Source organism: Amblyomma maculatum, unplaced genomic scaffold (assembly GCF_055883805.1).
Source record: "Amblyomma maculatum isolate TAMU_Amacu unplaced genomic scaffold, ASM5588380v1 scaffold_13, whole genome shotgun sequence".
NCBI classification, from domain to species: Eukaryota; Metazoa; Arthropoda; class Arachnida; order Ixodida; family Ixodidae; genus Amblyomma; species Amblyomma maculatum.
This window is the reverse complement of record NW_028146738.1, coordinates 3,996,685-4,021,475: the sequence shown is the minus strand read 5'-3', so window position 1 is coordinate 4,021,475 and position 24,791 is coordinate 3,996,685. Positions and strand designations below refer to the sequence as shown.

At 46.6% G+C, this 24,791-nt stretch overlaps 1 protein-coding gene across 1 annotated transcript; it reads left to right on the top strand.

Moving 5' to 3' along the window:
• The first annotated feature begins 391 nt into the window (after positions 1 to 391).
• On the top strand, positions 392 to 24,285 carry LOC146172116 (uncharacterized). Its single transcript, XM_084585901.1, has 4 exons — positions 392 to 737; positions 11,719 to 11,959; positions 18,869 to 19,176; positions 24,124 to 24,285. The coding sequence occupies exons 1-3, from the start codon at positions 507 to 509 to the stop codon at positions 19,093 to 19,095; spliced, it is 699 nt and encodes a 232-aa protein (XP_084442027.1). The 5' UTR covers positions 392 to 506; the 3' UTR covers positions 19,096 to 19,176; positions 24,124 to 24,285.
• The last annotated feature ends 506 nt before the right edge of the window (positions 24,286 to 24,791 follow it).

The window sequence follows — 24,791 nt, the reverse complement described above, 5'->3', positions numbered from 1 at the left end:
ACAATTCTTTATTATCCGCATTTTGCTTTCTCCTTTCCAGTGCTTGCAAATTCTGTCATTTCTCCCTCCGTGCTACTTGCGGTACGTGCGTAGAATGCGATTCGTTCTTATTTAGAAGTCGTTGTTATTTCGAACATATTTGTCTGCTAGACCAACACATTATTCCGTAGTACTGATCATTCATAGACGCGGCTGTGCGGACCTGAACCATATTAATCCCACAGACAGCGGCACAAAGAAGAGGTAGCAGAAAGCAAAATGGAATCGCGCGTGCGCACGCGGTCTGCCTCCATGCGCAGGCATTCGATGATTCTTTTGTTTGCACTGCAAGCAGCTTTCTCTTTTTTATGATTAGAGCGACGCACTTGGCTTCTTTTACTGCTGCAGGCCATCCTGCTACATCTGCCGGACAGCCAGCACTCCTGACTCCAGCCTGGTAGCGTGGCACCGTCGGGAAAAGATTCGACTGCTGCACTGGGAACTCCAGCCACTTCGCGAGCTCTGCGATGCAGTCGCCTAGGCGGCCACCGGACATCAAGATCGGCCAGGACCCCGTCGGCTCTCTTCAAGTCGCTGAACACAAACGTGGAGAATATGGATGTGATGACGGCCGCTGCAACCAAGCCGGATGTGCATCTCTGCCCAGCTCGTTTCTAAAGGAGAGCGGCCTTCCTGGGAGCGCTGTACGCCGACTATTCAGCAAGTTATCTGGCGTTATGACGTCGAAAGCTACTCACGTGAGTTGTTTTAAGGAACGGGCACATATAAATCGCTAAACATTGTGACCGTAGCGTCGTATCGAGACTGCAGATGGAAGTAGTGTGGGAATAAGAGACGTAACAGGTCAAAGCGCCTGCGCTGCAAACAAAAAATGAAAGAAAAGCTTGCGTATATATATATGAGAGGCTGCATGATTGCTCTTGTGTGCGTTCAAATTAAACAGGACCATAGCCTGCGTATCTTGCAGGAACTCGAAAAAATTAATGCATCCTTCTGTCTGCAACGTTAGCCCGCTTCCGGATAAGGGATGCGCCAACGGAAATTTAATTTATTACATGATAACTTATTGGGCACGTTCAGCCGAAAAGCTGGCTTCGTTGTTATCAGTTAAGAACCATAACTCAAAAATGTATGAGAAAAAATGCACTGTTTGGTGAAACTATTTTATTGAGTTTCGAACCCACGACCGCCGAACGATGGGGAGCAGGCGGGAAAGATGTGTGGAAGTGATGGAAATCTACCTTCCTCCGCAGTTGGGAATCGAGCCAGATATACTAAATTTAGGCCTCGTATTCTTGTCCAAATAGATTGCATAAAGCGGGAATATAAAGTTAACGTTCCAGGATGGCTTTTTCTATAGTTAGGTAGCGTTAGGCTGCATAGTAATAAATATGCGTGAGAATATACAGCCAAGATTGAATAACAAAAGATTAAGACAGCAGCAAAACAAATATGCGTATGTGTGTGCGAGGATCCTCAAGAACAGCCTAAGGCCTCATTCTCACAGCCGGTTTTTCCCTCCTCCGTCGACTCCGTCGCACCGGCGCGCTCGCCGGAGAAGTGGAGTTAATGGTGCCAGTACTCAACGAAATCAATCGGGTGGCCGGCGCCGTTAGGTTTTGCTTCAAGGCGCCGCCTGTCCGCTAACGACGGACTCCGCCCCACGAAAGACGGTCCAGTGAGCGCGCTCGCTTCTCTCACGTGACGCTACGTCACGACATGCGTGCGCGCCGCGCGGCTATCGCGGGCTTGCATGCAGACGGCGGCGCGCGAGCACAGAGAGAGAAAAAAAAGCGGGTTTTGCCCTCCTGTCTGGTGCCCCGCGAAGCGCGCGCTGACAAGAGACAACAGGTGCCGTTTCTTTTTTTTTTTCATTTTTCAAACACCGAGTGCCGCAGCTAAACATGACCTCCTGCAAAACTTTAGGATGTTTCAGTTGTATGTTTGAATGAGTGTATGAAAAGAAATCTTGAAAGTTCTGGCGACCCATTCCTTTAGAGATGACAGAGTTATTAAGTATGATCCTATAGATTTCTTCGATTTCACTGACGCGCGGTGTTTGTACTGAGGCTGAGATAAGAAGGCGTTCCAACTCCGAATTGCTGCGAGAAGTCGCGACACTAAATTCGGAATATAAGAGACAGGGATTTTATTTTATCTGGGGTGCTGAAATAACACTATTTTCAAGTAGTAGATATGACATTTCACTCCTTTTCATTCCGCAGCTACGCAAACGATACCTCGTTGCAAACAGTTAAGCTGATAGTTTTTCTCGCTAACCTAAGCCGATCCAAATGCAGAACAAGTCCCTGGCAAACTGAAATCATATAAAGCATGTGGCTCACAATTTAAGCAAACAGCGATTATATAGACACAATCAGAAACAAAGTCAAATACGACCTATCAAACAAGGTTCGGGACAGTAAAGATTCGGACGGGCGGAAAACCTATTGGCTAGGCAGGCGAAGAAGTCAAAATGACTACGCACTGGGGAAGAAAGAAAAGAAAGAGGTAATGAGTGAGGTGAGGAAAGGTGCAGAGGAGAAAACGGAACAAAGAAAAGAGAAAAAATAAGCAAACAGTGGGTGAATGGCGCGGCAAGAAAACATCATGAATGGGAGGAGGTCTAAGGAAAGAAGTAAAGAAAAAGCATATCAAAGGGGAAAAAAAATCAAGAAAAGGCCGCAGTCTACCTGCCAGACAGAAAACCCGTTTTATGAAAGTTGTGACAAAACTGCTTATCAAGAGTAATATAACTAGTGTGTGCATTTACACTACGTTTTAATACTGGCTGCTTATATTCGTACCCATTTGCTTCCGTGCCGTACGCGCTGCGCTTTGCAGTAAACTGTGGAGTTGCGTACAGTTACTGAAGCTAAGATGGCAATGCCTTCCAGCCCTAAAGCACAAGAGGCTAACAAAAAATGCCGCTTTTATTTAATATTGCAATATGCAGGATGGCAGAGCTAACCTCGACTTCCGACAGATTTTATTATTAATATTATTTCTCATCGGTGCCATTCTAACTTGATTTTTAATGCTTGTACCAAAACCATCTTGTCATGTTGTCGCGAACAATTGTTTTATTGATAGCATTGTTCATTAGGCTCTCTGTGATTGTGCTGATCGCGAAAAATAATTTCGCTGGTTGTGAAGAATAATGTTATTGGAGTAAGCATAATTTTCTGTGGTTTAATACATGGTTGCTATAATTATACTCATTTGCTTTGGCACAGTACGCGTGGTGTTTGTACCGTTACCGAAGCTGAGATGAAAATGCCTTCTAGCTCCAAACTGCTGTTAGAGCACGTGAGACAGCACGCTTCTTTTTTTTTTCGTACAGACGCGGAGCACACGACTTCCACCGCCGCAGGGAGGGCAGCCACCCTCCGTATTTTTTTTTCTTGCAGAAGAAAAAAAAACGCTCTGACGTAGAGTCACGTGTGAGAGGCAAAGCCCCGCCCGAACAAGTTTGACGGCGTCCGGCGCCCCTTTCTGTTTGAACATCGCGCCTTTCCATCCGTCGTGCGGTGTCCCCGCCGGTGCCGCCGCGACGGAGAAGAGCACCGCCTGTGAGAATGAGGCCTAACACGGGAGCCAAAATAGATATCGTGTCATACCTCTTTAGACGCAGAGCTCAACTGCGCCCCCTCCCCCCTCTCCGACCATATATACAGCACACACATATCACAACACACACATACACACACACGCGCGGAGAGCAGGGCAAGTACAAAGGGTCATCCACCCAAGGCGCCGGCCGGTAGTCAGCTATATACAATACAGGCAGCGGCGGAACAACCTCGGGGAAAACAAAAAAAAAGAAGAGGTGGGGGACGGTGTCTGCTGCAGATGGCGAAAAAATTTGCGGTTCTCACTAAAAGACGAGAGCGCCACCCTGCTCTCCGCGCGTGTGCCTGTATGTGTGTGTTGTGCTTGCACAGCTGGTTCACCTGTATGTGCCCATATTCTGTTTGTACCCCTCTTGCCAACCCTATAAGAAGACAAACAAGAACCGTGTACCCTCAGTCTTGAGAAAGTCAGGGCTCCTGCCGAAACGTCGACTCCAAATAAACTTGGAAACAGTATGAAGAAATTCTTTGCTTGTGTATAACCTCTAGCAACCAAGTAGGCCTATCTACTATATATATATATATATATATATATATATATATATATATATATATATATATATATATATATATATATATACCGGGTGTCCTAGCTAACTTGAACCAAGGGTTACAAAATATTATATTTGAGGTAGGTCAGTGAAACCAGTTGCATACAACTACCAGCCTGCTTGCGCACTACAGGCAATTTTTTGTCTTGCAATTAGTTAATTGGCTAATTATTTTAATTTTTCTAATTTAATAAATATTCACCTTAGACCAAAAATGTGAATTGGAAAGTTGTAGAGCACCTTCTGAAACCCCCATTCCATTAATTTCGATAAAGAAAGTCTCACGTGTCTCTTTTTTTCCGGGCTCAAAAGAAAGCCCGCGAAATACAAATAATACCACGTGACTAGCGCATTTGAGCGCAGCGATCATGGTGCTCTCAGTCGTGGTTTAAGCGAACGAAATCAGCTGCGGTCGTGACCCGATGGTCCTGTTGCAGCGGCAGGCAGAAATGTTGGCGATGGTTCGAGCGAGCTCGAGCTCGCCCGTCGTCACCGCGATCTTGGCCAAGCCTGTGCACCGCAGCAGCCTACATCACGGCAGGCGGATGACGATAAAGAACCGGCAAATGAAGGTGCAGCGCTAATTTTAGTCGAGTCACATGTCATCTCGCCCCTTTACCCAAGCCTGTATGCGCAGATTCAGTGGATGATACTTTATCGCTCATCCGTTTGCCGTGAAGTTCGCTGATGGGAGAGCAGGAGGGTTTGTTAGAATCCCGGTGGTGTCGGATCGCCGCTCTGGGTGCTACTTGCACCATCACGTGGGCCGGCTGTCGGACGCGGGCGAAGAAGTCATCACAGGCATATCGTCCTGCCGCTTTAACGGGTCAAAGGAGACACGGCCGCAGCAATTTCGTTCGCTCAAACCACAACTGAGAGCACCAGAATCGCGGCGCACAAATGCACTAGTCACGTGGTATTATTTGTATTTCGCGGGCCTTCTTTTGAGCCCAGAAAAAAAATACACGTGAGACTTTCTTTATCGCAATTAATGGAATGGGGGTTTCTGAAGGTGCTCTACAAGTTCCCAATTCACATGTTTGGTCTAAACTCGATATTTAATCAATTAGAAAAATTAACATAATTAGCTAATTAAGTAGTTGCAAAACAAAAAATCGCCTGTAGTGCGCAAGGAGGCTGGCAGTTGAATGCAATTGGTTTCACAGACCTACCTCAAATGTATTATTTTGTATTCCTTGGTTGAAGTTAGTTGGGACACCCGGTATATATATATATATATATATATATATATATATATATATATATATATATATATATATATATATTGTCACGCTACTGACGACGATGAAGGATTGTGATGGTGTGTGAGCCGTGCGATGATTTTCACTCACACGGCTATGACCTGGTTTGAGAATAACGAGGACAACTTGACGACTTGGGAACGGTTCGCCACCGAGTTAAAACTGCATTTTGGCGACTCTGTTCCCAGAAAAAAGCGGGCTGAGCAGACCCTTGCTCAAAGAGCTCAATTGCCCGATGAAACTTGTACAACTTACACAGAGGAGATCCTCAGCTTGTGCAAATGTGTCAATTCTAACATGCCCGAGGAACTTCTTAATCGCTTAGTTCTTAACTTCTTACAACTTCTTAATCGCCAAAGAAAACCTTTGCACTGTCTCCGATATCATTAGACACATCCGCGCGTTTCAAACTTTTACAATACGTTGTATTGCGCCGAAATTTGGGCATCTGGCCAACGTGCCTAGCGTGGCCAGTCTTGATGACCAAGCCCAACTAGATCTTCCGTCAACTATCCGGCAAATCGTGCGCTGAGAACTTCTACGGATCAACACGCTTCCCCTGCATGAATCTGCTGAGGTCTCTGTCCAGAGGGTCTCTAGACGGCCGGCTTCACCACCACATTGCAGCTTCTATTGACTACCCTCCAATGCATTTTGCCAACCCGAATGCGTCGATGCTTGAAGCCCTAAGGTATGACGTCACCTCAAGTGCACCTAGATCTTCTATTCTATCTACCAGGATTCCTGTGCAGTATGAGCATTCAGCCAGACCTACGACGTGCCCTGCTGTGCCTGGCTCTTATCCACAGCAGCAGTTTCTACCTTCCCCACCGGTGTGCTACCGCTGCGGCGTCGAAGGTCACAGCGACAGGTACCGCCGCAGTAGGTTCCCTCCACGCTATAACCACCCGGCGCCTCCAGTAGTACCCAACAATCGACAATACAGCCGCGTTTTCCAGCAATCCAATACTCCCCGTGGTTACTACCACAACATCCAGGACGAGAATCTCCGCGACCATTCCCCAGCATCTGATCGAAGTGTTACGCCTCCACCCACCTTCCATGCGCGTCGTTCTCCATCACCGCGGCGGCGCTCCAGGTAGCCCCATCAGGAAAAATAACAAGCGCGACCAATAGTGGTGAGGCCGCTGGAAAGGTGCTGTGTGCCAACATCCCTCCAACTGCAATGCTCAAAAACATAATTCGTGTGTTATTGATGGTGTTATTGATGGGCTCTACCACAAGGCCACCGAAGCGGTGGCCTTGTGGTAGAGCATCCGCCTCGCATTCGGGAGGTACCGGGTTCGATCCCTGGTGCCGCCGGTCACCCACCGGTTTTTAAATGGGTACAAGCTTTCCCCCGGCCTGGTGCTCGGCTCTTCTGGGGTGAAATGCTTGGGAAAAGGGGTCACGGCCCAAATAGTTGCGCCGATGTGGCAGTGATTCGTTCCGCCATCGGACAACAATAAGTCCGCCTTGCGCGGCAACAGCCGATTATGTGGCCCTTTCTTCTTGAACCCACATTTTGGTTCCTGGCCCATTTTCCCAAGCATTTCACCCCAGAAGAGCCGAGCACCAGGCCGGGGGAAATCTTGTACCCATTGGAAACCGGTGGGTACCCGGCGGCACTGGGGATCGAACCCCGTACCTCCCGAATGCGAGGCGAATGCTCTACCTCAAGACCACCGCTTACATTAACTTTGGTGGATACGGGTTCGACTGTGTCTGTAATGAGTAATCAGTTTAGGCGCTTGTTGGGACGCAAAGTGATGTTTGAATATGACCGTGCTTCAACAATTTGTAGTGTCAGTGGAGAGGTGTTGCGGCCTCTGGGTGTGTGTAGTGCGGAAGGGTCTGTGGTGGTGCAATTTTTCAAGCCGAATTCGCCGTCTTACCCCACTCTTCGCATGACATCGTTTTAGGAATGGACTTTTTGAAGTTTTGTGGCGCTACCATGGACTGCCGAAATCAAGAGGTTCATTTTGACGGCTGGCATCTCCGACTCTTTTTGAAAGCGGTCGTAATAAGAAAACAGTTTTTAGTATTACCGTAGACACAGTAGTTTCACCCTGGTCTGCCATGTTCGTCCCCGTGTCTGTTCCACTTCTTGAGCAGGTTTCATTCCAGGCCGTGGTGCGCCCAGTTCACTCAGCATGCCTGAAGAAAAATGTTATTAATCCTCATTGTATGATCTCCGTGCATCACGGTAATGCCTCGTTATGGACAATCAATCCATCGTCCGAGCCCGTCGTTTTACCCACCGGATTGAAGCTTGCCTCCTGTGGATCTGATGCGCCCCACGTTGTTGTTGCTTTGGTCACAGATGCTACGAGTGCCACCGTACCTCCGGCTTCTGATGAAACTTCGATCTGCCACATGATCAGCGCCGATCTCAGCTCACCTCAACGCCATACTCTTGTGGATATTCTTCTACACTTTTCGCCTATGTTTGACTTTTCTCAAACCGATGGACCAACCTCTTTCCCTGCACCTCGGACACATCATACCATCGACACTGATTCGGCTCGTCCCATCCGTCAAAAGCCATATCGCGTGTCCCCTTCTGAGCGCAGTCATTTATGAGCAAGTGGAGGACATGCTATGGAAGAAGGTGATACAGGAGTCATCTAGCCCTTGGGCAGCCCCTGTTATTCTCGTACGCAAGAAAGACGGTTCGTGGGGATTCTGCGTCGATTACTGGGTCTAAATTCTGTTACGAAAAAGGATGTCTATCCTCATCCTCGTATAGACGACGCCCTCGACTGCCTCTCTGATGCGTCTTATGTTTCTTGTCTTGATCTCAGATCTGGCTACTGGCAAATTAATGGATCGCCGGAAACGATAAGAAAAAAATAACCTTCGTAACGCCAGACGGCCTTTATCAGTTTAATGTTATATGCCATTCGGGCTGTACAATGCGCCTGAAAAATTTGAACGATTTATGGAAACAGTTTTGCTTGGCTTAAAATGCGACATTTGTCTTTGCTATCTAGACGATGTCGTCATATTTGGGAAGTCCTTCCAAGAACGCAACGACCGTGTAGTTCGTGTCTTAAATTGTCGGCACAACGCCGCACTAATTATACACTCGAAAAAGTGCCGCTTTGGAGAGCGCCAAGCGATGGTGCTAGGGCACCTTGTCAATGGTGAAGGTGTAATGCCGGATCCCCAGAAAACTGCTGCTGCTGAGTCTTTTAAAACCCCGCAGACAGCGAAGGAGTTGCGCAGTTTTCTAGGGTTGTGTTGGTATTTTAGACGCTTTATACATCGCTTTGCTGACGTTGCTTACCCATTGACGTGCCTTCTCCACAAAAACTCTACTTTTGACTGGACACCAGACTGCGATGCGTCATTCCGTCAGCTGAAGTTTCTTTTAATATCAAAACCCATCCTACGTTACTTCAATCCTACTGCAATGACAGAAGTACACACGGGCTCTAGTGGAATCGTTCGCAGTGGTGGTGGCGGTGAAAACATTTCATGCCAATGACATGAATAGTGGGGGCGGAGCCCCCTATATGGCACTTGGGTGCTCCCTCACTGTGAGGAGGGCACCCTTACAAAGCGAAGGATAGCCGTTGGAGCGCTATCCTTCTCATAGCACTGGAGATGATCCGGCGCTGGTCTTCAGCAGAAGTGCTGGTCAGTAGAGTCGCGGTGCAGTCCTTGTTCAACGGCACGATGGACGAGAGCATGTTATCGCGTACGCAAGTCGTACCCTGAGCAAACCGGAGCGAAACTACAGTCACCGAACAGGAATGCCTGGCTGTCCTTTTGCTGTGCAGCGTTTCCGTTCATATTTATACGGACGGTCCTTAACTATTGTAACTTACCATCATTCACTCTGTTGGCTGCGGAACATTCGAGACCCATGTGGTCGCCTCGCACGCTGGGCCCTCTGGTTACAGGAATATGACTTTGCTGAGGTGCACAAAAGCGGGAGGCGTCATGCAGACGCAGATTGTCTTTCTAGGATGCCAATGGCCACGACCGGATCTGACAGTGACGATTTCGGCAATTAAAGGTCGACCCTCGAGGCAGCGTTCCCCGACACGAATGTTTTCAAAATATCACAGCAAAGGGATAGCAGTCTGCAGCCTCTCTTTGCCGCCTCCCAAGCCAGCGCAGCTACAAGCCATTTTCATGTGCCTGATGACCTCCTATGGAAAAAGACCAGCGATACCTACTCGTAGTTGCCAAGACGCTTTGCACGAACGTATTGTGTGTCATGCATGATGATCCAACGCCTGGGTATTTGGGATCAGTTCGAACACTCCACCGTGCTCAAGAAAGGATTTACTCGCCCAGAATGCGCTCGACTATTGAACAATACGTTGCCAGTTGCAGGCACTGTCAACGCCACAAACGTCCCACTGCAACTCCATCTGGCTTGATTCATCCTGGGAAGACTCCGACAGCTCCGTTTGATCAAGTAGGCATTGACCTCGTAGGTCCATTTCCGATGTCCTTGGATGAAAATTGCTGGATTGTTATCTGCGTGGACTACCTCACACGTTATTGTTAAACCGCCGCTATCCCGTCTGCTACGGCGCATCAAGTGTCGCATTTCCTGCTGCACTCAGACATCTTACGTCACGGGCCGCCACGAATTGTCATCACTGAACGGGGCCAACAATTCACCGCTGATGTTGTTGAAGAGCTCATGCGTTTATGCGCACTACCTTCCAGACACTCGACGCCATACCATCCCCAGACAAATTGCTTGACTGAGCGCGTAAACAGAACGCTTATAAACTTGCTAGCTATGTATGTGAATGCAGGACATAAGAACAGGGGCACTATACTACCCTTCATCAGGTATGCGTTCAATACCGCCACGCATGAGACGGCTGGGTACAGTCCATTCTTCCTGCTGTATGTCAGACCGCCACGCTACCTCCTGGATACTATCCTGCCCTTCTCAAGCCATGAAGATCCTTGCCTGGCTGAGACCCTCTCTCTCGCCGAAGAAGCTCGGAGAATCGCCCGCTTACGGTCATGGTGCTTAACAAGAACGTTCCTGAGCACGGCCTACATCAAAAACTATTGGCCCACTATTATTGTCAAACGCATCAGTGATTTAACGTATGCCATAGCCCGCCTGACAGCATCGGGTCACCGGTGTGCCAAAACCGAACTATGTCGTGTTGCCCTCTTGAAGCCGTGTCAGCCTCGCACGACTCACGAACACGCCCAGAGCGCTTCGTCTGAGCAGGGGGGAAATGTCACGCTACTGAAGACAATGAAGAATTGTGATGGTGTGGCAGAAGAGGAGGAAGAAGCGTTGGTTTCTGGGGGCCAGTAGGCTTCATCTTGTCCAGCTACATCAGCACTGTAAATTAACACCCTTTCCTACTACACCGTAATTATATATATATATATATATATATATATATATATATATATATATATATATATATATATATATATATATATATATATATATATATATATATATATATAGAGAGAGAGAGAGAGAGAGAGAGTCACGTACAACAGGGCTAGACGTGACTATAATGACGGGACGAAGCTGTACCAGCAGGCAAAGTTCCGCGCACAGCACGCGAGCCAACTTCAGTGTCCTCTTCTTCCAGGCGCAGCAAGATCATGGGGACGCCAGGTGGCATTACTCCCCCTCTTAAAAAAATGAAATCAGAGACGTAGAGCGAGCGATGACAAATGTGCGCGAAAACAAAGATCGGCACATGGACAGAATAGATAACGGAGGCGGGGTAAGGTGTCCTACGTGACAACGAAACAAGCGCAAAGCGCACCATTGGGAATCGAGCCAGATATGCTACATTTAGGCCGTGTATTCTTGTCCAAATAGATTGCATAAAGCGGGAATATAAAGATAACGTTCCCGAACGTCTCTTTCTATAATTAGGTAGCGTTAGGCTGCATGGTAATAAATCTGCGTGAGAATATACAGCCAAGATTGAATAACAAAAGATTAAGACAGCAGCAAAACGAATGTGCGTATGTGTGTGCGAGGATCCTCAAGAACAGCCTAACACGAGAGCCAGAATAGATATCGTGTCCCACCTTTAGACGCAGAGCTCAACTCCGCCCCCTCCCTTCTCTCCGGCCATACCACACACACACACACACACACACACACACACACATATATATATATATATATATATATATATATATATATATATATATATATATATATATATATATATATATATATATACACATACACCTATATGTTCCTTTTTTTCCCGAAGCCCTGCAATAAGCATAACCTCCTCGTGTCTTCTGCAGCCGTCAACCCGGTATCAGCTTAGCATCACACGTGGAATGAGGCGTCGTCCTACCACTCCTCCGACACCCACCCGGGCTCTGGTCATACCACGTCAATCACACCTGTGTGGAACTATCGGCAGCGCCACCATCAGAGCCACAGCAAAGGCCCCGTGGTTGCGCTGGCGGGGAGAAGCAAAGACTGGAGTCAGGAATGTTATCCCGGCACGGGTATCTCGGCTGCTTTTCCCCGTCACCCTGAGTGAGTGACAAATCAGTAAGATGCATGCATACTTTTCTTCATACCGACCTGCGACTGGATTGGGTAGTAGTGCGATTTAAAGAGTAAATGTAGTGAAAACTTATTGCAACTTGCACAATGTTGAGAACCCAAGCGCCGGACGCCCCAACGCAGTGGGTGGCGTTGCCTTTTGGCTCAAGATAAACAAAGCTCATGTTCTACGTATTGAATTTTGTGCTTCACTACCCGAATTAGGGACGCCTAACTCGTCTATTATGAGTTCGGTGAACGTCGCCCATTACGCACGGAGAAAACTTGTAATGAGTGCGTTACACAATGCGAAATGGTCTAGTACAATTCTATCGCCCCTGAATTGAGAGATGAACAAAACAGAAAATAATTGCTTTGTGAGGGGTTTTCACGCCATTTGCAAGTCGCTAATTAGGTTAAAATTTATAGATTTCGGAATTCACTTTGGTTGTACCTTTCTAGCTAAAAGTTTATTGGGGCAATTCATGGTTTCTACTATTCTATTGTTCTCAGAAAAAGCAGGTGTCAGCATATTGTGGTAATATATTGTTATATGTGCACATAATGAAATAGGTTTTCATGGAAGATGTCTTTTTTTTGGCTGCTTCATATTTATGATTTCTGCTTTTTTTGCGAAGCTTGACGAATGGAATCTGTTTACCACCATCTGACGTCCCACTGAGACATACTTGTGCTGGTTGAGTTCGAACAGTACTTTAGAGTATATTGTTACAGGGATGTACTTAATGTAACGGCACTGCGATGGGCTGAAATCGACACTCAGACTTCAGTAGCCGTGCAGTATTCATTCTGTCAGCGTCGTCCTCTTTCTCAACGCTTCCTCGTGCCCACGTTCCTCGATCGTCGTCTTTGTCAGTGAGCACATCACTTTGGTCCCGCGTTTCCCTGTAACACTACCCTCCTCGGCAAAAGGCAAATTCCCGGTGCGTATTAGGCGTGCGGTGTGGAGGGGGAGTAATATGGCTTGAGGCGGGCGACACGTACGATTTCGGAAATGCGTATAGCAGTCGGTGACTTTGGGTGGAGCGGTGCAATCGCCTAGGTGACGTCTGTCACTGGGCGTAGTACACGGTAAGGACCTGTGTAGTGGAGCAAAAGTTTTTGACACAACCCCACATGACGGCACGGAAGCCAGAGCAACACCACACTTCCGGGAGGATAGTGCACATCGCGGTGGTGAGCGCCGTAGCGGCGTTTTTGAGCTTTTTGAGAAATGGTGAGATTGTGACGAGCAATCTGACGAGCAGCGTCGGCTCGGACGATCGTATCGCGGGCATAGGTTGTGACGGGGCCAGCGGCGGGAAGCAAAGTGTCGAAGGGCAGTGAGGGTTCTCTTCCAAAGAGAAGATAGAATGGAGAGTACTCAGCAGTGTCATGACGCGAAGAGTTATATGCAAAGGTGACAAATGGTAGACTAATATCCCAGTCGCGATGACTGTCGGACACGTACATTGCGAGCATGTCGGTGAGTGTGCGGTTAATACGCTCCGTAAGGCCGTTCGTCTGAAGGTGATACGCAGTGGTGAACTTGTGCCGAACGGAGCAAGAACGAAGTATTTCCTCAACAACTCGGTAAAGGAAATAGTGGCCACGGTCGGTAAGTAGTTGACGAGGAGCACCATGGTGAAGTATGACGTCGTACAAAAGGAAGTCAGCAACGTCTATGGTGCAGCTGGTTGGAATGACGCGAGTGATCACGTACCGCTTGGCATAATCGGTGGCCACATCGATCCATTTGTTTCCTGACAAGGACTCGGGGAAGGGCCCTAGGAGGTAAAGGCCAACACGAGAAAATGGCTCAGTCGGGATAGCAATCGACTGCAGGTGTCCAGGTGGTAGCACAGGGGGTTTCTTCCGGCATTGACAGAGGTCGCAAGCGGCTACATAACGTTGGACAGAGCAGTAGAGTCCAGGCCAGAAGAAACGCCGGCGCGTGCGGTCGTATGTGCGTGAGAGGCCAAGATGACCAGCTGTAGGTGCGTCGTGCATTTGTTCGAGAACGGCAGAACGTAGGTGTTGGGGAACGACCAGCAAGTGCTCAGCGCCATCAGGTCGCATGTTGCGGCGGTATAGAGTATTCCCATGAAGGAAGAACAGGGCGAAGAAAGAGTCACGGCTGTGTGTGCGGAGGCGGTCGATAAGAGAACTCAGGGTTGGGTCCAAGTGCTGTTCGTTGGCTATGTGGGAAAAGTCCGATGTAGAGAAGACACAGGGGCCCGACTCATGGTCAGTAGAGGAAGGGGGATCGACGGGATAACGGGACAGAGTGTACATCCTGGTAGAGCCGACCGGATTTGTATACAACGGAAAAGGTATACTCCTGCAAGCGCAGTGCCCAGCGGCCGAGGCGGCCAGCAGGATCCTTGAGGGAAGAGAGCCAACATAAGGCGTGGTGATCGGTAATTACAGTGAAGGGTTGGCCAAACAAGTAGGGTCTGAATTTTCCAACGGCCCAATACCTCCTGCTGGATGACTTGGCGCTCAGAAAGGGACACACGATAAGGCCTCCGATGTACAAGTTTTGCATCGCCGGTGTCAATGCGGTGAGTCACAACTGATGTTTGCCCCATAGAACCGGCAGCAAAGTCAAAAATGTCGGAGAAGGATAACAAAAGGTTGTGGAGGTCCTGAGCGTGTTCGAAGCTGAGGTCAGAGGCAATCATTGTGGAAATAGGGTCGGTAATTGTGGTGGGGGGTACGAGTGTTGGAAGGACGCTTGAATGTGGGCCAGGAGTGAGTGCACTAACATTGCAGTCTGTGAGAGGGGACAAGGTAGCAAGGGATATTCCTTCAGGGAGAGCTTGGGGTGACAGACTGAAGCTCAGGATAGGAAGATATTGGCTGTTCTGTGCAACGCGTACAATGAGATGAGGAAGAACGACGTTGCGGTCAAGAAAGACCTCGGTGATAGGGCAATCAACATAGTCTCCGTCAGGTAAACAGAGGTAGGTAAACAGCAGAGTCAGGGGGCAGGTGAGCGAGCTCGGTGGAGCGAAGGCAGGGTGTAGATGGAGGATGTTCTGCGCAGACAGGTAGGTCCAAACGAAGAAGGCCGCTGGAGCAGTCGGTAAGGGCAGAGTGGGCCGTCAAAAAGACAAGTCCGAGGATCCCATTGTGAGGGCACTGGTTGAGGACGGTGATCAAAACAGGGATGTGATGACTGGCCAGGGTGACTCGGCCAGTGCAAAGCCCAGTGACGGCAGCAGTACTGACATCGGCAACACGAACGGTGGGTGAAGTGGCGGGGTCTGTACTTTCTTTAGGCGGAGGCAAAACGATGAGCTCATGATTGAGACTTGGGCACCAGTGTCAATGAGGGCAGACGACGGGAAGACCATCCACGAACAGGGTGAGGAGGTTACAGGGCAAAGAAATGGGTAGTAGAGGATTTCCAGGTCGGGGTACCAATGCAGTGTCACCTCCGGGAGCTGCATTGGCGAGTTTCTCGTGAAAGGGCCTGCAGAGGACGGCGAGGAACTGCGGCTAGGAAGAGGTGAACGGGAACGGCGGGCTGGCGGGGAAGGAGAGCGACTGGACAAAGGAGGAGGCGGAGTGGTATCGGTGCGGGGCGGCTCATAACGAGGTGTGAAACGGCGGTGACCGTAATCGGATTAGCGGTCAACGTAAGGAAAACGTCGAGGTGGGCATGTCCAGCGGCAGCGGCAGTGGCGAGAGATGTGGCCAATACGCGAGCACGTGAAACAGATCGGCCTGTCGTCAGGGGTGCGCCACTCATCAGGATTGCGGTATCGGTAGCGTGGCGCGTAGGTGTTGCGGGGCGTAGCGGTGGCGACCATGGGATGGACGGGGCTCGAACTGTGGTGATCCACGGTGTGGCTATAGGGGACGCCCAAGTTGGCAACCTCTTGACGAACGACGGCCTGAATGAGGGATATCGTCGCTAGATTGCTGTCCGAGGAGGGCGGGTTGGATGCAGCAGAAGCGAGCGCTTCCAGTTCACGACGCACAATGCGGGTCACATTTTCAGTGTTGGAAGGTTGCCTTAGGGTCGGCAGATCCTCGCACGTGGAGCTGGGGGCAGTGTTGAGGAGCCGATCGAAGCGATGTGCAATGCGTCTGTGTTTGGCCTGCTCGAAATGTCGACAAACCTGCAGAACGGAGTCAATCTTAGAACAGTCCTGACAGAGTAGAAGATTGAACGCATCGTCGGCTATGCCTTTGAGGATGTGCCCCATCTTATCAGGTTCTGTCATGTGTTTATCAACTTTTCGGCAAAGGGCCAGAACGTCTTGTATATACGTAATATAAGGCTCGGTAGATGTGTGGGCACGTGTGGAGAGGTCCCTCTTGGCGGCGACTTCACGCCCAACCGGTGTTCCGAACAGGTCACGGAGTTTTTGTTCGCAAACATCCCAGGAGGGCATATCTGCTTCATGTGGTTCGAACCACACGCGTGCCGTGCCAGTAAGGTAGAAGATGGCATTGGCCAGCATCAGCGTGGCGTCCCACCTGTTGTGCTGGCTAACACGCTCATAAAGCGAAAGCCAGTCCTCGACATCGACCTCACCTGTACCGCAGAATGGTCCAGGGTCACGGGGGTGGGCTACGACGACAGTTGGAGTTGCGGAGGTATATGGAGCCGCGTCGGATGTCATCATGATGGATCCGAGGTGATGGCCACTGCGGAGATCCAGCGTCAGATTTTGTCGAACCCGCTCCCTCCAACAATATGTTACGGGGATGTACTTTATGTAACGGCACTGCGATAGGCTCAACTCGACGCTAAGACTTTAGTAGCCGTGCAGTATTCACTCTGCCAGCGTCGTCCTCTTTCTCAACGCTTCGTCGTGCAGGCGTTCCTCGGTCGTCGTCTTTGTCAGTGAGCACATCACTTGGTCCCGTGTTTCCCGGTAACAATATTTTTGACGAAGTTTTATATAAATGAACAAATTATTATTTAGGTTGATAGTCCAACTGCATGAATCATAATTAAAACCTATTTCGAAATTGACTTTCATCTAGAGTGATATTGGCGCAGATTTCAGGAAAGAACATCTTCGGTGAATGCTCTCATACATTTTACGCGCTTCTTATCATTCCGCCAGAGCTAAAGAATAAAGAGACAGCTTCCATGTGGTAGAATAATCTCTACATTTAAAAGATAGGCTATATCATTAATCGAATGGTGTGGAAAATGTCATTTTAAAATGGCACACAGGCACTTGCTCACAAACTGGGCTCTGATTTCAATGGAGCGAAATGTAAGCAATAATGGCTTACGAGTTCAGCAGGCATTGTATAAAACCCGGAAACTCGGAATTTTTCCGATAATGAGGACGAATATGGATACAACATAAAAATATAGAATGAAGATTGCATGGCAATCGCCTAAAACAATACGCAAAGGCATCGTCATTCAAGTAGGTGATAATGAATCAGTAATTAAGAGTAAAGTACACGAAGCGCCGCAATAATCTCAACAGTCATCTGTTAATTTTTCAACTAAACGGGTAGAATTGAACATACAACAAAATGACAAGCGACGAGAATTTTCTTTAATATCACGTGGCTGTGGGTTTGTTACTGTTGGATTCTTGAAACACCGCTAGGTTTCCCCTGAGGCAGAAATTTTGGCCGTGATCATGTGATTTTGACCCGACGGGTAGGGGGGGGGGGGGCGCAGTGATTAGGGCACTTGACGACGACTGTGCCCAAGGATGCGGGATCAAATTCCTGCCTCGGCTGATGCTTTTCAATGCAGCCGAAAAGCTAGGCGCCCGTATGCCTTGAGTGTAAGCTCACGTTTAAGAACCCAGATAGTCGACATTTCCGGAGTCCTCTTCTTCGGCGCATGTCATAGTCTGAGGCGCTTTGGGACTTAAACCTCGCACACTAAAACTAAACAAACCTTGCAATCTCACTAGCAGATAGCTGATTTGCAAGTTATATATAAATAGCGGTAACCTGCTGCTCTGTGTGTCGGCAAAGTTACTTCTTACGGAAGTCTTGTCAGAACAACCGAGTAAATGGAATCCATTATTTCGCAATAAAACTGTTGTTTTTTTTAGAACTGCCAGGATGAGTCGCAAAACACGAGACCACAATAATAAATGATAAAACCAAGCGTTCGATGTCGTTGTTATTAACATTCGTACTTAATGGCGTGTCTGCAGAACGTAATCGTATCTGTTCTTCACGTCACTAACTGAGAAAACAGTCCATTTTTTTAGAACTCGCTAGATTGCATAACAGTCTTGTGAATAGAAATTTGCTATGATTTTAGCTATTATTCAGAAGAAACCGCTGTATCGAAATCTTGAGCTCTTCATTACTGTCATATGCCTGAAAATACAGGTAACAGGTGTATCTGCACCCTTTGCTTGAAATTTCCTCCTCGCGACTCTAAATGTGACCAACGTCAAGAATAGCTGCAGCATCATCGCAGCCTTAAACAATTTAAAAAGCGAACAGTAAGTGTGTGAAAGGAAGAACTGCCATCAAAATCTTTGCAGTAAATGGAGATATAGGTTGCAGCCACACGTGGGTTCAATAGCGACCGCACGTTTTTCGCCATGCCTATAGTTAGTTCGTTATTTCGAGGCTATGTTCTGCGTCTCCTAGGGGTGATGTCATCTAACACCATTCACAAGAAAAAGCTTCACGAGATTTAGAAGGCCATACAGGCCCTATCGCCAACGTTTAATGAACTCCGTTTGGAAGCATGGCTGTGCTATCACAGAATCATTGCAAGTTATGTGTTAAAGTATCAATTACAGACACATAATTCATGTTCTACGGAGGTATTGTAGCTACATCTCTGGAGCAAACGATTGTTGAGAAGCTCGAGAGCTCTCTCAATCTAAACAAGAGATATACCATAATCTCACCTCAGTCAATTTCTTCTCATTACATTTGCAGAGGGATGCTTCTCCTGTGATGAGGAGGAAGACGTCTTCTCCGAGACTAACCTCGCTAACAGGAAGGCCCAAGAGGAGGACCCGATGGGCCACTGCAACGCGCTTTACAGGCGAAACTTCATGGGACCAAAGCACCTGAAGTCCCGCTACTCGATCGAGGCTCCGCAGTCCAGTTCCCGGCACCGCCACTCAATGGAGACAGCGGTGCCGTCGTCGGCCCTCCAGTAACCGTCCAGGCGGAGGGCCTCGGAACGCAAGCGTCCCAGGCTGTACTGCTGCAATGGTGAATGGGTCTCCAAGCCCATATGGGTGAGTGTATCCACGGTATTCACTGCTATTGCAGGGGAGCAAGTTCACCGCCGTTTCATACTATCTGCTACAAACCGCCTGCCCTGCTCCATGCAACTCCAACTCCAGTACTGGTCCAAACCGGCTGCGTCAGTGCCTCTGCCATCCAAGTTAGCTGAACGTTGGTTTTATCTCAACAGTGCGCCATTGTACGGCCAACAAAATATGCGATCAGAAGCATATGCATGCATAAAAGAGGACGGAGCGAATAAATACAAAACAAGCCACAAGTGTATACAGTGGATTAATGGCGAAAAGATTATTAAGGCACATGCAATTATACCTTCTGCCAGACTTTATATAAATTGTGTTGAGAGAGGCGTGACCTGCGAGTGTAGCAGACATATACGGCAATCTCTCACGAGCCGCTATCATACATATCTAGCTACAAACGACTACACCTGTTTTTTTATTCTGCTATAAAATCAAGCTAGTAGTTGACAAAGAGCTCTTTTATTAATAACAAGCATGTCAATGCGGGAAAAAATACGTGGAATGTTACCGTCGTGATGCCATGATAATGCCTTTCACTCGAAGTCTTCTTAGGAGACTTTCTTCTCAAGAGAAACATTTGTGAGCTTCTAGGATTGATTTTAGAGTGAAGAATCTGAAGGAGAAAAAGTCTACGTTTTAGTGCCGTGTGTCGTCTACGAAGTCAACATATATTGACAGCTGCCCAGAAATTTATCAGCCCAAGTGTTGGATAAAGATGTACATGCGCAACATGTTAGGAAAATATTTGGTGTTCAATGATTTCTCATTCCTCGTATGTGTGACCAAGCTCGCCATCGTTATGAGGGTGGAAAGAGGTGCACTATAGTCTTCTTATGGAGTTGGACTGTGCGTAACAATTCCAGAAGCACAGCTGAGAGACCCGAGAGTAGTGGCCATTGTCTACTGGCGGACAACTGCATCAAACCCTATTTCGTAGCAAAGTGCATGCCGATCAAAAAACGAAAAACAGCAATCAAATACCGGCAGGTATTTGACAGTGAACACTGAAATATACTAAACCGTACGAAGTATGTAGTAGTTATGTAACGCAACAAATAGCGCACATCTGGCTAATCTAGGTGTTATAGGTTGTTTCTAATCTCAATGCTTCTATGGATTGAATATTGGTGATTATGCTTGAAGGCAGAAAACAATGAAAATACCTAGCTAGTCATACATAGTCCGTCCTAGTGAAGGTGTGACAGTCACGGCCAGAGTCACTTCTAGAGACTATCATTTGCTTCACAGTTCTTCGATAGATTTCATATCGACATATATAGCAGGATGCTTGAGAGTATTCCACCATTCTCTCGTGTTTTACCTGTCGTCTGCGCGCTCTAATTCAAATTCAATGCATCCACGATGTTTTCCTTTTGCTAGGAAATCCGTGTTTCATCCAGCTTTGTCTCCTGGGTAATCATTCTTGGCACGCGTGTGTTTTCTGAGTTCAATTATACCTTTTTCATGCTAATGTGTTAAAGGCATCTTTTTGGAGAATATCCACCGTTCAAAGTTCAAAGTTTATTCATAAATAAATAAATCATTCGATTATACTCAAGGTTACAGAAAGAGGTCTCAAAGTTTGACACTGTACTGGGTTATCTATGTATAAACGAAAAAAAGAACAAATAACAACATGAAAAAGCACTGCATAATTTAAAGCTTGTTATCGAAATTTAAAAAAAAAACAAAACATTTCAGCATTTTAAAATTCAAGCAACAAAGAGACTACAACGGGATTAAAGGATGCAAGCCGGATAAATACGCGGTGAAAATACTGGCATCAGGAATAATCAATAAATGAGCGGCGCTCGCGTTTAAATGAAGGTACACATAAGATGGTTTTTCTACAATTAGGTAAAGAATTCCATAGTTTATTAGCGAAAACCCGACAGACTGAATGCCATAGTTAGTTCGAACTTTTGGAAGTGCAAAATTATTGTAGGTTGCAAATCTAGTATTATTTCGATTGATCAGTTCTTGCATATCAATGTACTCTAGAAGGTTACGATTATTTAACACATGATAAGCAAATACTACGAGGTTAAAGTTATTGAGCTCAGAAATACGAAGGGTATTAAGGTGAGAGTATAAAGAAGAAATGGAAGAATCCCTATTTGACTAAGTGATTTTACGGACTGCTTGGTTTTGTATAATCTGAAGTGCAGAAATATGAGAATGATATGTCTGACCACAAGAGGTGATGCATTAGTTAAGATTTCAATGAGTGAAAGCATAATAAAGTTGAATTAGAATATGAAACTAAAGTAATGACGTGCCTTTAGAAGAATTCTGATCCCTTATGATATTTTATTTCGAAGTTGTTGAATGTGGGTGGTAAATTTCAAGTAGTGGTCCAGTTCAACACCAAGAAATGTAGAATTACCTGAGGGGTATATATGGTAAGAGTTAATTGAAATAAAAGTTGGAACAGTAGTAAGCTTTGAGCTGAACACCATGAACTTGGGTTTAGTAGCGTTTATCAGAAGACCATTTTTGACGCACCAAGCAGCAATGATAATCAGATCTGAATGTAGCTTGGATGTCAAGATATCCAGATTTATGTGACGAGATAAGGGTAGTTTTATCTGCATAAAGGATAAAACCGGTGGTAGAAGAGAGACAGTTACGAAGATCATTTAAATCGATTAGGAATAGAAGTGGACCAAGAATGGAGCCTTGCGGGACACCCATTGTTATCACTTTTTTATTAGAAAAGAAACCAGATATACACACTGTTTGTTCGCGATTAGATAAGAAGTTACAAAATAATTTTAAAGGGATCCCATTATTGCCATAAGACGTTAATTTAGCAACAAGTATATCGTGAATAATTGTGTCAAAAACCTCACTAAAATCAAGAAAGACAGAGCCGACGTAGTTACCTTTATCTATTTCAAGTTTGCATTTCTCGATGAAGTAAGTCAAAGCGAGGTTAGTGGAAAAACCATGCCAAAATCCAAATTGTTTCTCATGCAGCATGTTAATTTTTTCTAGATAATAAGAGAGTCTTTAGTGAATCAGCTTCTCAATGATTTTACTGAAATATGGAAGGATAGAGATGGACCTATAGTTATTATTGAGGTTTCTTCTCCTTTTTTGAAAATAGGCACGACTTTCCTTTCAGCTCTTGAGGAAAAACACCAGACTCGAAAATTAAGCTAATAATATGGGCGAAATGGCGAGATGATGTGAGCGAAAATTCCGGATATCGTTTTGATATGTAATAGCTAGCACCTGACTTGGACGCGTACTGATATGTCGTCGCGTTGTGCCACGTCACAAGACCTTAGGCCTGGAATGAAGTGCCAGTTCGGGCATCTATCTTCAGATGTGTGGATGAGATAGAAATGGAGTCTTTCAGGACTTGCGAAATGATTAACATACGCTGCTCCCAGGCCATGCAGGCATATGCGTAGCCGGGTTCAAGCTAAGCTTTAGAGCTAAGCACGATGGGTCGTCTTTTACATGATGTAAGACTGTATTTTAATTATTACGTTTGAGATTATAGACGTATAAACGATTACTAAGTCAGCTGCGAAGCTGATATACTTGATCGAGTATCTGCGCGAGGAGCCGTAGACGCGAGGCAATAAGGATGTCGCGTAATACGCTGACACTCGGACGCCGCCGCGGTGGTGCAGCTGATAGGAAACTAAACGTCTGGGCTCAAAGATGAAGGATCGAACCGCTGCAGCGAAAGGCCAGGAGCAAAAGTTCTGTGCGATGTTTGTGCACATTAAAGAAAACCATGTGGTTGAAATATCCGAAACCCTCCATTACGGCGTCTCTCATAGCCGGAATCACTTTGGGACGTTCAACCGCACAGACCTAAGCAAAGCTTATAAACGGCGCTTAATCACCCCGCAGTATGCATTTGCACAAGCTTAGCATTAGAGGCAATCTCCGCATGTGTACACTGCACCCTATAAATCAGTATCTTGTGAGTACCGTATGTGAAATGAGACGTCGTTTTGTCTCGTTTTTCAATATCCACCTGCGAACTGGCGATTCCTCATAAAATAACTTCTGCAGAAAATACTGCGAGCGACACCATAATCGCTACATCCAAGTTCCTTGCCTACATACGAAAACAGGAGGAATTGCTGTTCTAATCCGGCATATCCATTCACTGTCATCAGGGCTGCCTTTCCCCGTCAAAATGCTTAAGAGGCGATTTAAAAAAAGGGCACATATACTATTCCTCAGGAGAGCTTGGATACGGTAGTCGCAAGATTCAAAACTGGAAACTGCTTCCAGCACGCACAACGGTGAGAATCCACTACGAAGCTCTGTGCGACGTACGCCTAACAGCATGCGGGGTTTTCGAGCCTTATTCGCTAAAATAAAATGACTGCATATTTGCTATTGATTGCCCAGAGTTCCCCATGCACCTCTGCTTGAACAAGTCGCAATGCTATTTGCCTATTCTATTTTGAAGTTTTAACCAATGATGCGGCGCCGCCAGTTCCTGTTGTCTGGCGTCTATAAATACAGTGAATTTTGCAGTTTACGCATGGAGAAAACTTTACATGCTAGAATAAGAGAATTGTTTATTTTATCATTCGCTTACTGTCGGAAACCCCCGATGCAAAAAAAAAACAGTACGGACTTAATTTTTCAGCGTTTGTAAATGCCTATGATTGTGGCTCGTATAAATAACATTTGTGCAATTCGTAATCGGTTTTGGTTTTGCCTATCTAACTAGCAGGTGATTTCGTACCTATATATATATATATATATATATATATATATATATATATATATATATATATATATATATATATATATATATATATATATATATATATATATATATAGGTAGGAGATATTACGATAAATCTGCGACTAATTGAATATGGTGTCAAGGAAATTCTGCCTGTGTCATATCTGCATCCTTTTTTTTCTGCGCAGTGTGATGAAAACCTTCTGTCAGCCATCATCACCGCAAGCCGCCCGGAAGAGCAGATTACGAGGTGGTGGGGTTTTGGAGCTTTTAACTTGGAATTTTTTTCTAATCAATGAAATAATTAACTTGTATTTGAAATGCTAGCGGAAGTTATTAAACGAGAATTCACGTGCTGTTGGCTTTTTTGTGTTCTACATATGGCGACTCTGGCTTAGATTTTGAACATATTGTTACGTGGTGGCAAGCGACGGAAACAGGAGAACAGAGGACAACAGAGAAAGTCATCGATGGTCGTGAGGGGACGTTTAGTTAATATGTGGACGGGCCTAGCGCGAGCGCTCCTGTCCGCGCCACTGCCCGCTTCTACTTCCTTGAATTGTCGGTAACATGACCCGGAGCCACCGAGTGATCGTCCCGGTCGTGGAAGAGGAAGTTATATTGATGATATTATGGCATGGTGATGGGCGTGTCTGGATGCTTGAAGATAAAGAGGAAGAATGAAGGATAGAACGGCTTGCCGGCACGGTGATTCCCGATGAACCTTGGCCCAGGACACTCTCGGGCACACGATGGCACGGCTCGATGGCGGAGGCCAAGACACGAACCGCTTGGCATAAGGAGGACATGCCTAGAAATGTATCGGTGTTTTGTGTCGTGGGGTCTTTGGTCGGCA

Bases quoted from the DNA above. Each gene is read 5' to 3' on its own strand.
- LOC146172116 (XM_084585901.1), top strand. From the start codon at position 507: ATGCAGTCGCCTAGGCGGCCACCGGACATCAAGATCGGCCAGGACCCC. The intron at 738-11,718 runs GTGAGTTGTTTT...TGTCTTCTGCAG, and splicing joins TGACGTCGAAAGCTACTCAC to CCGTCAACCCGGTATCAGCT. The intron at 11,960-18,868 runs GTGAGTGACAAA...TTACATTTGCAG, and splicing joins GCTTTTCCCCGTCACCCTGA to AGGGATGCTTCTCCTGTGAT.